Source organism: Schistocerca gregaria, chromosome X, assembly GCF_023897955.1.
Source record: "Schistocerca gregaria isolate iqSchGreg1 chromosome X, iqSchGreg1.2, whole genome shotgun sequence".
In the NCBI taxonomy this organism is placed as follows: Eukaryota; Metazoa; Arthropoda; class Insecta; order Orthoptera; family Acrididae; genus Schistocerca; species Schistocerca gregaria.
In genome coordinates, this window is record NC_064931.1 from 489573123 (window position 1) to 489589154 (window position 16032).

At 37.9% G+C, this 16032-nt stretch overlaps 1 protein-coding gene across 1 annotated transcript in view; it reads left to right on the top strand.

Annotated features, from left to right (window-relative positions):
- The first annotated feature begins 2976 nt into the window (after positions 1 to 2976).
- Positions 2977 to 16032, top strand: part of LOC126298448 (microfibrillar-associated protein 1) — a 72905-nt gene continuing 59849 nt past the window's right edge. The window contains exons 1-2 of the mRNA XM_049989778.1: positions 2977 to 3352; positions 9984 to 10263. Coding sequence (XP_049845735.1) covers positions 3286 to 3352; positions 9984 to 10263 — 347 coding nt within the window. The 5' untranslated portion in view covers positions 2977 to 3285. The remainder of the gene's footprint in view (positions 3353 to 9983; positions 10264 to 16032) is intronic.

Here is a 16032-nt window from a genome sequence, read left to right on the forward strand (position 1 = left end):
CAAGTGTTTGCCAGTCTCTCCAACCGTGTGTTCCCAAAAGTGTCACATATTTTTCAGTCTGTGTGACTGGTGTTCCACTATTCCAACACTTTTGTTTTCTTTCTCGGAACATTTCATTAATTTGACTAGAAGTTTTGCTTCTACACTACAGTTAATATTTTTGTATTCATAACAGAACCAAAAATTGTAACAACTCCCATTTTAAGTTTTAATTTTAATTATTTTATTATTCACACATAATCCAATTTACTATGCAAATTCGTTACAGCAATAGAAATATCTCCATCAAAATTCGTTATAATACATGTTTCCTATTTTCCTTACAGTTTTACAATAGACAGTCCGAAATACTTTTCAAATCAGTAGGAAAAAATTGTAGCCCTGGCAGTCTCTCAAGATTACTTTGAGGAATCCGACTTGGAAGTGGATTCAGATGAGTCATACACTCCAAATGAGGACCTAGCTATCCTAGAACCTCATAATGAAACAGATAATGACAAAGACTCTCCCAATGATGATGATCATGGTGATGAAACTATTCGAGAAATATTTGAAGTAGAAAATACCTCATTCCATGAAGAAATTGGAGAACAATGACAGCCTGACACAACTTCTAGAGGAATAAGACTTATCACTCCACAGCTGCCTATTGATGTTTCTAGCCCCTCTGTGCGTTCAGACCATGAAAATCAAGATGAGAGTTGTCTTCCAGTTTTTTACTACAGAAGAAATGAATGTTTCACATGGTCATCAGTTACTGTACCTTCTAGGATTAGAACAGCACCGTCCAACATCATAAAAGTATGGCTATCCAAGATACAAGGTACTGCCCTCACTGAAAGGAAAAAAAGAGTGTCAGGAGAAGTTAAGCGCCTTTTCTTTACCGTTGATATGATTGAGACGATTGTAATTAACATCAATGAAAAGTTGGCGAAAATGCGTTCTGCTATTGAACTAAAGGAAAATATAGCATACAAAGACACTAATGTGCATGAAGTGAAAGCTGTGATTGGACTCACAGTTCTTTGCAGCACATTCAGATCTGGGAGGGAGCCTATGACCTTGGTGTTTCCCACATCTGTCTTGGGGAGGCCAATTTTTCGATTAATTATAACAGCGATTAGAGTATTGCTTAGAGCATTTCCTTTCAATGAATTGGACATGAGGAAACAGAGAGAGAAAAATGCTCCAGCTGCTGCTATGAAGGACACATTTAACAAATTTATTTGAAACAGTCAGTAAATTTATAGCCCTGGTGAGCATTTGACAGTTGATGAAACTTTGGTGAGCTTAAGAGGATGGGCTAAAATAATCATATATATGCCCAAAAAACCAGCAAAATATGGCATCCAAGTCAAGGACCTGGCAGATGCACATAATACGTATAATCGTCTTGGGGTTCAAACTCTTTTTTCCGTATTTGCTTTAACAATACGTATGTTTTTGGATAGGGTCCGCTGTTAGCACAACACAATTTTGTTTTTTAGCCCAAACATGTTTCACTACAGTTGCAGCATCTTCAGTTGGCTTTTATTTATCGTCTGTCAAAGATAAAGAATGTTCTTTATTGTTTGTATACTTGTAAATACGATTTAAAAACTAATAGTTAACATGTGTTTCTTTATTGTTTGTATACATGTAAATATGATTTAAAAACTAATAGTTACATGTGCACAAACAATAAAGAAAATTCTTTATCTTTAACAGAAGAGAAATACAAGCCCACTGAAGATGCTGCAACTGCAGTGAAACATGTTTGGGTTAAAAAAATTATATTTTGCTAAAGGCGGATCCTATCCAAAAACATACATAATGCATATAGTTACATGATGGACCCACACTTTCAGTTGTAGAAGAAATATTTAGCAGTCCCACTCACTCTGTAATCCGTCTATCTAAAGGGCTGTACGTCACAAATACCAGTTGCGACAACTGGTTTTGTTCTTTAGAACTTGCTTACGAGTTACTAGATCACAATTTGACGATGGTTGGGTCAGTAAAACGGAACGAACCGCAGATACCAGTCGAATTTCAAGCAACACGCGCTAGTGAAATAGGATCTAGCACTTATGACATTACAAAAGACATGACCCTGCTTTGTTATGTCCACAAAAAAATAAGGAAGTCCTACTTCTGTCAACAACGGTCATTCCAGTTACACTGACCTTGCAAATGGTAAACTTGAAAACCTATTTTTGTAACACCACAAAAAGTGGAGTAAAAGCACTAGATATGAAGTGCAGTATTTATTCTGCTTATCGTAAAACAAGAACGTGGCTGTTGGCAATTTTTTTTACCATGGCTGGATCACTTTCAAGTATTCTTTATGGTCTTTTCGAAGAAACAAGAACCATATCACTTTTGGATTTCCTTAAAAAGTTCTGTATTTGGGTCTACTATTTCGTGAAATCCCGACTGACAACCTCCAACCTGCCTCAAGAGTTAGGAAATATTATTTCATCTGTAGAAGAAGAGGCAGCAAAATAAATACTAATCGTTAGCCAACGTAATACATTTTTATTTCGAGTTGATGACACCCCATGTACAACGGACAATCTTGAAAACAGAAAACCTTGTCAATTTTGTCCATATCAAAAAAAGAGGAAAACTGCATACAACTGTATTTGTTGCTAAGAGCCAACGCGCTTGGAGTGTTCAAAACTTCTGTCATGAAAAATAAACCTTAAATTTTGTTGTTGCATTACTTGTCGGTATTCAGTTTCTTTAAATGTAATTGGCATAATGTAAAAACAAAAAAAATGTGTGAACGAGTAAAATGTAAACAAACAAATACTGCAGATTTAAGTTCTTCCTAATAATAATTTTGTATTTGTTAGTATTACGTTTATATGTACCTTAAAGACTGATAAAAACGAACTGGAGTAGCGGAAAAGAAAAAAAATGGGCAGAAAAATTTAGTTTATAAGTCCTAGCGGTCTAGGAGACCGATATTCCGTCTAACTGCCGAATAACAGATGTTCCGGTTAGAGAGTTAACTGAATGTGTGATTGTACCTTAAGTTAAAATGCTTTTTATATTTTAATGGGATTGTATAAAGTAACCTCACCGGTAATTCAGTTTTATCATTTGCAACTTCGGTGGTCTATCGATTGCAAGTTACAATCTGGGTAATTTCTATTTACCTTGGGTAATATTGTGTACAAACTTACTGTACATCTTCAATTTCTTTGTCATAGTTATACAGTGATTGAGTGATTTGTTTGTTGTGTTTGACGTTAGTGGTAATTCACAAGTTACGTGTACCCGAAAGATTTTTAGTTCAAGATGAGTGCCATTGCGAATATTGCTATTCAGAGTACAGCAGGTGCTGTTCCTGTGAGAAATGAAAAAGGTAATTTTATTCTGCTTACTCCCTGACCTTTTTGCACACTATCATAGCACCTATTAAGTACATTATTGTAAGGGAGGATTATTTGTTGGGATTGGGCTGCAAATTGGTTATGACTATTTGGATGGAGCTATTCTGGCGTTCCTCTTAAACGATGTAGAGAAATCTCGGATGTGCCAAATCTGGATCCTCTTGTTTAATAGCGAATTTGTTCGAGTAATATTAGTAAAGTTTTGAATTAGTCATTTCTAACACTTTGCTGTTGCGATTTTTACCAAATGGCAAAATTGCTATTTGTCTCATGTTAGCTGTAAGAGATATGTTTTATTGCAACTTATTTCGACGACGATGATTCATGTAACTAATATCAAACATTACTGACCGTACAGTTTGTTATACCGTAGTTGAATTTGTGCCAACAGTATGAATCGGGTATTTGGTTACGTGTAAAATCATCGTCATGTATCAGTTAGTTGCAGATACGAGTGAACATACTGAAATTTAAGAAACCTTAAGTATTGTAATTTATATATTCGTACATCTTACTAAAACAATCCTGTGACTAGCACTAATTGTTATGTTATGTACGTATGTTTTTTGCGGTTAAGAAATACTAGTCCTAGTTGTTAAAGAATTACAGATGCTGTGAGCAATAGCAGTGACACTTGTGAACTATGTTTTGTTGGTGTAAGTCTTGAATTACTTCAGGCTCATTCAGAACATTGTAAGTGAGACGTTGGTTGGAATATAGCATTATTCACATTGCCTGCCACCCATTTGTATGTTAGAATTATGTAAACATTCGAACTTCTGCTGTGATAAATCAACATTGATCATTTTAAGTTTGATTTAGTCTCATTTTGCTTGTCATGTCATGGAATGCACCACATATACAGAAGTCGATAAAGGGGAGGAGCTCAAAAATATGATAATGCAGAAGTACGAACTGCTGGGAAATAATGACTGTAACCATAACAATAATAAGTACACACACAGCGTGAGAATGTACTACAGTTGACGCCGTTCTACAATAGGCAAATACTGAGTATAGTGTTGGCCATAGAAGTCATTGTGGCATTCACCAGGAATGATTTGGGAATACTCAAATCTGGGTGTTTGGTCCAGTTGAACAAACCTGAACAGATACGTAAACTTTTTCTTCTAATTTTTGCCTCAGTTCAGTAAAGAAACAATCAAACTGGCCCTAAGTATACTGGCAAGTAATAAGAAAATAGTTCGCGAAGAGCAGAAACTTCAAGTTCGGTTTGAAAACTTGGTGTGTGCTACTAACAACACTTGTGGGAACTCATTGAAACTATCTTGCAGTATGCTCTCTATATTTCTGAACAGTGTCTGTGGATATCCTCATGATGTAGTGATCATTTCTCTGTGCTTTGAGTGTATGCTGCTGCTCCTTTCGAACAAGCCATATTACAATCTCTGATTTCATGAAGGACGTTTGACTTGCAGTTTGGGAAATATAACTTAAATTTCCATATGGAAATTCCTTAAATTCAGAAAGGCAATTACTGGGATGGTTTCTTAGAAAAATAGCTGACCATTTTCTTGCCCCATCTTAGCCTTTTGTTATGTCTCTAATTATTGTCGTTGATGGAGTGTTAATGTATAGTCTCTCTTCCTCTTCTCTTCATAAATGTAGCATTCTCTGCATCATGAATCATCCCATCATTATCAGTGAGTTGAAAGTTAATTTAAATGGGTGGAAAATTGAATGTGCTGTTTTATGCATTTAAGAGTGGAACTATAGAACCAAGAGTTGTTACTCTCCAAACATGATTTACTTTATTATTTAGGTCCTGGCTTGAGTTAGTAAAAGTATGTTTTTATACTCCAAGAGCTGAGATGATGAGAATGACACTTTCTAAATAATGTAGTATTTCAATATCACCACCCGGGTGGAAATTCAAGAATTTTTCACGTGCAATATATGCTGGGAAAGTCTACATTCACACAGCTTCAGAGTTATCTCATGCAATTAAATGCAACATATTAATGTGTAACTGTTAAGCAGTGGCCCTAATATGGATGCCTGTAGATTACCCCATGTTACAGTACCATAGGCTGGTGCTACCTCATTTTGTGTTATGTGATAATCTGATTGCCTTGTGCTTACTGCTGTTCAGGTAAGACTGATACCTGTTTAATGCTTCCTCTATATTTCCATAATTTAGCAATGTGCTATACTCTAAGCAATCAAATACCTTGTTTGACTCCATACGAGATACTGAATAACCACATTTTTAAAATCAGTATCTTGCACTATCCTTTGGATCAAAAAATATATTGTGTGATCAGCAGTTAATCCATTTGTAAAGCTGAACTACAAATCTGTCTATAAGTTGTGCTAAGAGATATTGTTCATTGTCTTTTCTAAAACTTTTGAAAATTCATGAAATGATATAGTCCTGTCATTATCATTATTTTTATCCCCTTTCTTGTACAGAGGGCACACTGCTGAATATCTGTTTGGTAAAACATGTAGCTACAAATTTATGTTAAACAAATAACTAAGTGCAGTGCCAATGTAGGGGCTACAAATCATAATTCTTAGAGTCAATATCTGATCATAACAATATGAATCCATGGGATGTAGAGGAATGTTGAGTACAAGTCATCAGCTTTGACCAGTGACATAGGAAACATGCTGCAAATTCCACAAACAATGTGGTGAATGTTACCTGAAGTTATTGGTGATTTTATTCAAATGTGCTAAGCTACAGATCAGTCTTCTCACCACAACCAGGTCTTTTAGTATCACTTCCATTGGCTTCATGAACTCACATACTAACTTGTCACCTTCCAAACTAACCTAGGCCTCAGGTAAAGCTACAGATCAGTGTGTCACCACAACCGTTTTCTGCATGTCACAGACTTAATTATTGGCCCAATTTGCTTTACAGTACTTTTCAGTAACCCATGTCCTATTGTTTTTATGAATATGTGTTCTATAAGAAATCTTACGCTATTTTTGATGTGCCAAAAGTTTTGATTAATTTACCAAGAAATTATCATTGAAGCTGTTGCAAACCTCAATGGTGTCAGTAACTTCTTTAGCTTCCCATTTCACTGAAGTGATGACTAAAACTTCATTTGCTTCCTCAACACTTTCCTCATTATATATTTCTTTGATTATATCTGAATAAATTGCTTATGTGCTACCACTTCCCTCATGGAATGAACTATCAGTATTGAAATCCTCACAGATTACTAAAGCAGTATTTTTTCTTGTTCATGGGAATTAACATAGGTTCAGGTTTACACAGAAATATGCTCAAGTATCATTTGCATTCATATGTAATATTTCAAATGCAAATACACTTCTCAGGTTCGCCAATGGATCATGTTGTGCAAATCCCACGATATTTCATTGATACAACTGTCTGACATCTTCAGGTACTGGTAGTTGCTGTAGTCACTGCTGCAACATGCAGCTGATGATAGTTGTGTGTTAAAGTGAAAATTTATCACGCCAGGAGGCACGTGTGTACGGGAAGGCACTCACAGTTGGATGAAAGTGGCGCTCATAGGGCTCCCTACCATGAACTGAAGAGGTCATCCGTATGTGCAGTGGGCAGTTACTATACTGCTGTACGCTCCTGTGGTTAACTGCTAAATTAAGTCTCTGCGTTGTGCTGTGTCAGGTCATGAATTGGAATATCGTGTATCGCCTGTTTTAATTTAATGGCAGTTATTGTTGGATTCCAGATGGCACATTACTGAAAACCTGTGTCCCTGTTTATAAGATTGTTCACTGTATGGATATGTATGGCTTCCTTAAAGCAAAAGTCCCAGAATGATGATAGTTGTGTGGTAGTGGCAAAATTTATCAGCCCAGGAGGCACATGTGAATGAGAAGGCACTCACAGTCGTTCATGAAATGCAATGCCCAGTGTTCAGCCTATGTTTCACTACTGATGATTTATCAGTTTGGCCCAGGTGTATATGACAGTGGTATTCAGTACAACATTTGTGTACATCTGAACATGTCTGCCCAGTATAAGATTTTCCACTTTGGCATGATCATCTTTGACCGAATGCGACAAATTCCTCAGTTTTGCTGATGGGCGAAAAACATCCTTGGTGTTGTGTCTTCGGAGGATTCTTTTTGTTGCTGAAAACATTCCACCAGGATACAGCAAGAACACCATTGCACTGGATGCCTCCCCATTGTCATTCACATCCCTGCATTGAACTTGCTTAGAACAGAATGCATTGCATACCCGTTTATCGGAATAGCCATTCAGTTGGAACACTTTTGTTAGGTGTTGCAGCTCACCAGACAACTGTTGGTATCTTGAGACCATATATGCTCTGTGTGCCAGAGAGTGTAAGACACTATCGTATTGTGCAGGGTAATGAAAGCTTGTGGCCTGCAAATGTAACTGTGTGTCAGTTGGTTTGCAATAGATACTGTGTAGTGTTGACTTTTCTTCTAACCATAACATCCAGGAATGGTAAGGTACCCCGCTTTTCCACATCCATAGTGAACTGAATATCTGGATGGAGTGAGTTCAAATGCTGGAGGATCATGGGTGATGCCTCTATTCTGTGGGGCTATACCACAAATGTATCATCTACATGCTGCTAGAAGCAGGCAATTTGAAGACTTGCTGACTGCAGTGCTTTTTCCTCAGAGTTGTTGTGGTCTTCAGTCCTGAGACTGGTTTGATGCAGCTCTCCATGCTACTCTATCCTGTGCAAGCTTCTTCGTCTACCAGTATCTACTGCAGCCTACATCCTTCTGAATTTGCTTAGTGTATTAATATCTTGGTCTCCCTCTACGATTTTTACCCTCCATGCTGCCCTCCAATACTAAATTGGTGATCCCTCGATGTCTCAGAACATGTTCTACCAACCGATCCCTTCTTCTAGTCAAGTTGTGCCACAAAATCCTCTTTTCCTCAATTCTATTCAATACCTCCTCATTAGTTATGTGATCTACCCATCTAATCTTCAGCATTCTTCTGTAGCACCACATTTCGAAAGCTTCTATTCTCTTCTTGTCTAAACTATTTATCGTCCACGTTTCACTCCCATACGTGGCTACAGTCCATACAAATACTTTCACAAATGACTTCCTGACATTTAAATGTACACTCGATGTTAACAAATTTTTCTTCTTCAGAAATGCTTTCCTTGTCATTGCTTGTCTACATTTTATATCCTCTCTACTTCGACCATCATCAGTTGTTTTGCTCCCCAAATAGCAAAACTCCTTTACTACTTTAAGTGTCTCATTTCCTAATCTAATTCCCTCAGCATCACTCGACTTAGTTCGGCTACATTCCATTATCCTCGTTTTGCTTTTATTGATGTTCATCTTATACCCCCCTTTCAAGACACTGTTAATTCCATTCAAATGCTCTTCCAAGTCCTTTGTGGTACCACCCATCAGCTTTGACCTGTGATGCCATCAAGATGGGGGACACCACTAATTTGAGTTTATACATTATGATGACCATGACGTCATCCATTACACATGCAAAATAATATGGAAACTACCGTGAAACATTAATTCATTAATGGAGGACATCATTAGGATGTAAGAAAACACTTAATGATGTAATGACGATTTTGAGTTTATGTAGGCAAAGTTCTAGATCCTTCTGAAATTGAAAGAAGACATTGGAGATATTTTTGCCACCAGTACAAGCCATGTTTCTAAGATATGTATCTCAATGTTTTTGACCTTGCATGCTGCTCTTCATTTGAAGACATTATTATGACCTCTTTATTTATTATAAACTAATGTTCATGAAGGTTTGGACCCTTGCATTATTTGACAAAATCATTCATTTATTATTTATTGTACGATGTTTTCTTAAAGAACTAAATAACACACTGTGTCCTTGTATCTTAGTTTTCTTTGCTTTTGTAATTTTCAGGAATAAGACAATATAGTGTCTGCTTTAAAATGAATCTATAATTTCTATTACAAAGGACATTCTGAGAGTAAATATGTCTTTTTTTCACTTGGAAACTTTACTGCTGAAAACAGATACAGTATGACATCATTAACTATATACCTAGTGCTAATTTATGACATAGTCACCAACAACATGAGACATTTGTCTAGAATGGAATCAGTTTCCAGAAACCACTCAGATAAAACTTGTCGCACAGACTACAACACCTCAGCATTTGTTTGGAAGTTACATCCTGAGAGTACGGCGTTCACAGCAGAGAGTAGGTGAAAGTCTTATGGGGCAAGATCAGCACTGCAGGGGGCCTGAGCACAGCCAGTACACAGTGTGGTTGCCACATCTGACACCATTATGCAGCTCTCTGCTAACACTGTGTCTCATACTCTAGCAATGTTGTTTTCGTGCATGGATGTGGAAGGATGCCCACTTCATCCTCTATCCTCCACACGCTACCTTGCTTCTCTGAACATGCAACACCAGCAGTCAACCATTTGACAAGACACGGCCTCTTCACCATATGCACTTTTCCATCATTGAACCAGCAATAGGTGTGGATTCATATATCATTTGTTTGTGTCATGTATGTACCATCTTCTCTTTAAAAAAATGACAAAACTTACTTTCAGAATGTCCCTCATGTATTGTGAATAATATTTTGTGTGTTAATGGCAATGGAAACCTTCTTACAGGTGAGGTGTCGATGCAAAAGGTGAAAGTTCACCGTTATGTATCTGGGAAACGGCCAGATTATGCACCTATGTCAAGCAGTGAAGAGGAATCAGATGATGATGATTTTATTGAACAAAAAAGGCGACAGCCTTTCCGTACATATCCAAATGCCGAAGCAGTGGAGAGTGATGTTCCAGAAGAAGCAGAAGCAGAAATTGATGACCCAAGACTTCGAAGACTTCAGACTATTATGGCTGAGGAGGAAGCATCCAATGAAGAAGGAAGACTTGAAAGACACAGGTAATCATCATTTTTTCTAAATTTGATGTGCAAATAGACAACAGAATGCATTATATAGTAAAAAAGTTCCACTCACCTGTGCATATTATTGGTGAACATGAGGTCCCAAGCCCTTCCAGTATTGCTTGCCTTTCTGGGTTGCAAGTCTAACATCTTATTGTTGTATTTTTCCCCTTAGGGATCCAGTCATTAGTTACTGGTTACAGGCCAGGCAGTCTTGGTGTTCCTGAGCTGCAAGTTTGTCAGTGCTGTCTGGCCTTCTATTACTGAAAACACGTGGCATGCTTCAACAACCACTGTGGGGTTTCAACAGTGGAATTTTGTGTATTTCAGTGTTGGGGGATTTTTGGCTGTACTCTCTGGATCACAAGGATCATAAAAACCTCTGTTAAATATAAAAAGAAGCTAACAACATCAAGGTGTGCTACATGCTAGTCGGGTGGATGACTGTTACTCTGGGAGGAGGAGGGGACAGACACTAGTGGATAATCTCTGGGGTACCAACTTCTCACACCCCAGTTGCATAAGGCTTACCCAAGCAAGGAGTCTGCATGGGTGGATGCAACCAACCCCCCCCCCCCCACCCTCCCTCCCCTCCAGCACCCCATGAGGGGAACAAAATGATTCTTATTGCTCTAACTCAAACTCGTGATGAAAAGAGTGAACTGTTAGGGAGTACCAACACTCAGCTAAAAAAGAGCACTTGGGTAAACAGTCATCTTGAGAAAACATGCCGTAATAATTGTAATAAAGAAAGTAATAAGGCACAAGTTTTTCAACATTCATATTTAGTACTTAAGAGAGGATCCTTTGAAAAGATCTCCCACTTTTACATTCACAAAGGTATTTAAACAGATTCAAATTACTGCAAAACAACACTCTGCTGGTTGGAACATCTAGATCACAAGTGTCTAAGCTTTCAGAGTCCAAAAATTTAAAATGTCACTGTATAGTGACTGAAATGTATAATAGCCTTAATTTCACTGAGGTAATAGTGACATGGCCCAATATAATGGGAATAATCCCCAAACAATTAGAGGAAGAATGGGCAAATGTTGGCATCTCAGAGGTTAACAGCATTATGGGGGGAAAAAAAATTAATAGGTCACTACAAAGAAATTCGGCATGCATTTTAACACTTAACTTCCCACTACTGCCAAATCATATCACTGCTCATTTCACCTGCCTCAAAGTTAGCCCTACATACCAAAGTGTACGAGATGTTTTAAATACCAGAAGTTTAGACACACAATTATTGGATGTAATGTTAAAGCTATGTGTGGTAGGTATGGATCAAAGGCACATGGAGCAAATGAATCATGTGCATCTCCACCAAGATGTATAACTTGTTTGGGGATCATCCCATGTGGAGCAGGGATTGTCGTATGTATGCCAAGGAAAGAAAAATTGAAAACTGCAGCTAACAAGGAGAATTCCTTTTGGTAAGGCTAAAAAAGCATTCAAGGTCATGCAACCTTCGTCAGCGTGTACTTGCAGCTGCATCTGCAAAGGAACTATTTCCTCTGAATGTTCAAATGCTATGATACCTGTGAGTACTGTAAACAAAAATATTCATCACCAAAAATCTAAAAAGTGAGCTTTCTAGCCCATACAAACATGCCCACCTCCAAATAAAGTATAAAGTTAAAACAAGAACTGACCAAAGCCAAAGAAAATAGGATTAAAACCATTGGTTCACTAAGCTCTGTCAACAGTGATGACATGTGCAATGCTCCCCCCAATGGAGGTATATAACAGCTGGACTTCCCTTACATCTCCTGCATCTCACCACAGCAGAGAAAGGGGTAAAAGGAAAGGCTTACTGAAAGATGTCGGCCCTTAATTTAATCAAACATGAATGGATTCGAAAAACCTATGGAAGAGCTCAATCATGTAGTACAGAAAATCCACTAGGCCTGTGTCTATAGCAGATTCCTACCTCATGATAAAGAGGCTCCTTGTAGATCTAATAAGACAACTTCCCAAGTCTTTCTCTCTTGTTGGTTCCTCTCCTCACCCCTTGGCACAAACACAGGACTAGACTGTTGGGCTGACTGAAGCTAGAGTGCCTTTTGTTACTGTGGTATTTGGAGGAGGTGGGTGATTGGCCCATCGCCTCAACCACTTTTTACCCCCAAGAAAGAACTTGAGTCGCGGTACTAATTTGATAGCAGGTTGAGTGGAACTAGGGCCATCCTGAAGGGACTGGAGTGAAGAAAACTCCCTGCTCCTACCTGCTATCATATCCGAGACCCCATAGGCTGGCATTTAGTGCTGTACCCACTAGACCACAACATACACTTTAAGTTCCAACTAGAGCAATACAACTGGATGGTGAAGTCACGTGTGCAACACTTATACCTTACTTTCAGCTCAGCCCATCTTCGGGTGACCAACAGTACCCTCACTTGCATTCTTACAGTTGAGCGATTGCCTAGTGCATGGAAACAGATGTGGGCCCCTGCCCTGTGGCTAAAGAAATATAATGGCTAGCTTCATCACAATTCTACCTTGTGGATTGTATCTGGCATGCAGTGGAACACATCTTGAATTTGAATTCCTTTTTAGGCATGGTATTTTCAGTATATCCTGCATCCCTGAGAATCACTTAGTATTATTACAGCAACTGAATGTGATTGTGTGTGACCAATACTAAAGTTGTTATTGAATGGAGAATGTTATTGAAGGCCACTAATTGAGCTTTGCAACTGTACAATTTACATAAATAATTAGTGTTCCGGCATATCGACACATGCTGGCACGAAGATGAAGAACACAAAGCAGAGAAAGCTGTGAGGCGACGTCAGCCTATAGCCCGCTGATTAGGACCGCACCACAACAGGAGCGGCCTCTACAAGAAGAGAATATAAGTGCCGCTCCTGCCAGCCTCAGCCACACAGTACTAAACCGGCACTAGGAGAGCACTAAAATAGCAATTATTAGTAATCCACATCCATTGTTTCTATGGACATAGTATCTACAGAAAGACACTGTGACTCTTGCGACATGATCTTGTAATAAAAAGTTAAGTATTGTCTATCTTCTTTATTGTGGTAAAAGCTATAAATGTGATTTGCTTGGGTTGTTGTATAGCATTCCGAGAACGCAGCATCCTTTAGGCACCCTATATGAGACAAGTGGGCAGGATCCCACAATTAGTTAATGAAAAATGCTCACCGTCAATCTACATTTAAAATAACCCTGCAGTGAAAAATATTTTGGGCACAGTAAATGGAGGATGTGGAAAAATGTGACAACTTATTATAATTATCAACTGTAACCAAATAATTATGTTTGTTGTTGATGTAGTCTTCAGTCCAAAGACTCATTTTAGGCTGTTCTCCATGGTACTCTATGCTGTGCAAGCCTCTTCATCTTTGAATATCTGCTGCAATACACATCCCTCTGAATTTGTTTACTTATTCATCTCCTGGTCTCCCTCTATTATGGTTTTACCCTCCCCACACACACACACACACACTCTTTCCTGCAATACTAAATTGGTGATCCCTTGATGCCTCAGAATGAATCTAATGAACCAATCTTTTCTTTTAGTCGAAGTTATGCCACAAATTTCTTTTCTCTCAAATTCTACTCAGTACCTCATAATTCGTTTCATGATCTATCCATCTAGTTCTCAGCGTTCTTCTGCAGCACCACATTTTGAAAGTTTCTTCCCATACATGGTTACACTCCAAACAAGTACCTTCAGAAAAGACTTCCTGAAACTTAAATCTGTATTCAGTGTTAACAAATTCCTCTTCTTCAGAAACAATTTTCTTGCTATCGCCATTCTACATTTTTTTGTCCCCTCTACTTCAGCCATGATTAGTTATTTTGCTGCCCAAATACCAAAACTCGTCTGCTTTCCCTTAGCATCACGTGATTTAATTCAGCTAACTTCCATTATCCTTGTTTTGCTGCTGTTGAATTTGATCTTATATCCTCCTCTCAAGCTGCTTTTCCTTTCCCTACAACTGCTAAGTCCTTTGCTGTCTCTGAGAGAATTACAGTGTCATCGGCAAACCTCAAAGTTTTTATTTCGTCTCCCTGAACTTTAAATCCTTCCGCCAAATTTTTCTTTGGTTTCCTTTTCTGCATGTTCAATATACAGATAGAAAAACTTTGGGACAGGCTACAATCTTTTCTCACTCCCTTCTCAACCACTGCTTCTCTTTTCTTGCCCCCGACTACCGCCAGGTTTCTGAACAAGTTGAAAATAGTGTTTCACTCCCTGTGTTTTTACCAGTACTACCTTTGGAATTTCAAAGAGAACATTCCAGTCAACATCGTCAAAAGCTTTCTCTGTGTCTACAAATTCTATAAACATAGGTTTGCCTTTTCTTAACGTATATTCTGGGTGAAGTCATAGGGTCTTCGTACAATTTGCACAGAATCCAAACTGATCTTCCTAAAGTTTGGCTTCTATCAGTTTTTCCATTCTTCTTCTGTAAAGAACTCATATTAGTAGATAACAGTAGTGTAGTCAAATTACATGGTAAAGCTGCAGTCGTAAACACTAAAATCAACATTGCACATGTCAAGTGAAAGAGTATAGCTATAATGTTAAATATTACAATTAACATTGTCCATATCAGAGATTTAGTTTATATTGTAATGTTGGTTTTTTATTAGCCAGAAATATAATTTTATTTTGAAGTGTTTTGAACTGCTAGGATCAAGCAGTGAGGGGAAACTCGGTAAAAATTTTGAGGCATTCACAATATCAGAGGTTGCTGTTGTTGCTAGCCTGTGCCTTGGAATGTCAAAGTTTGCCTTATTTTTATGTCATGTTTGTAAATTGTCTCAATGATAACACATTCTTCAATATTGTTCCTGAAAAAGATTGCAGACACACAGATTCACAATTGTTACTATTCTAAGCTTGGTAAAAAGAGAGGGTGACAGCTCATCATAGGACCAGCCTAGCATGTTAAATGGACATTTTGAATATGTTACTGATATGAGGAGACTGCCCATGCCATATCAGATATGTGACTGAAAGAGACCAAAATTTCATACAGAAATAATTATTACTGAATGTATCTCTCAGTTTCCACCTTAGGTAGGACACTTGTGAAATCTTTTTACAGGCTTGTTTGATATTCTCTTCCCAATTGAGTTTGGCATCAATATGTATTCGTAAGAGTTTGACACATTACTCTTTTACATTCTTAGACAATACTAACGTATGCTTTTGGCTTTTGTGTGGATTACAAACAAGTTTATTGACTGCAAACCGATTTAATGCAGAGTCAAGAGTTTCTTGCATAATCTTATCAAAAGTTGGGATACTGTGACAAACAGTGAATAAAGTTGTGTCATGACCATAGCAGATTAGATTATGATGCACAATGAGGCAGATCATTGATAACCACAGTGAAAAAGAAGTGGGCAAGGACAGAGTCATGTGAACACCTGTACAAATTTTTACTGAGTGAGAATGTCTATGTCTAATTGGGACAAAGTGTCTTCTTCTTTTTTTTTTTTCTTTTTAATGTCCATCCTTTGGACTGGAGGTCCTGAAGACCACAGCCGTGCACTACTGTAAGAAAATGAAATATCTACAGCCGTCCTTATAATCTTATTTACTGTGTAGCTACCAGCTTCAGCACTTCAGCGTGCCATCGTCAAGCCTTAGTTGATGCAGTGTATGTATGGATTGTGATAAGGCCTGAAGATGGTACATTAAAATGCCAGAACTTGTAGCTACACAATAAATAAGATCATAAGGGCAGCTGTAGGCATTTCGTTTTCTTACAAAACCGT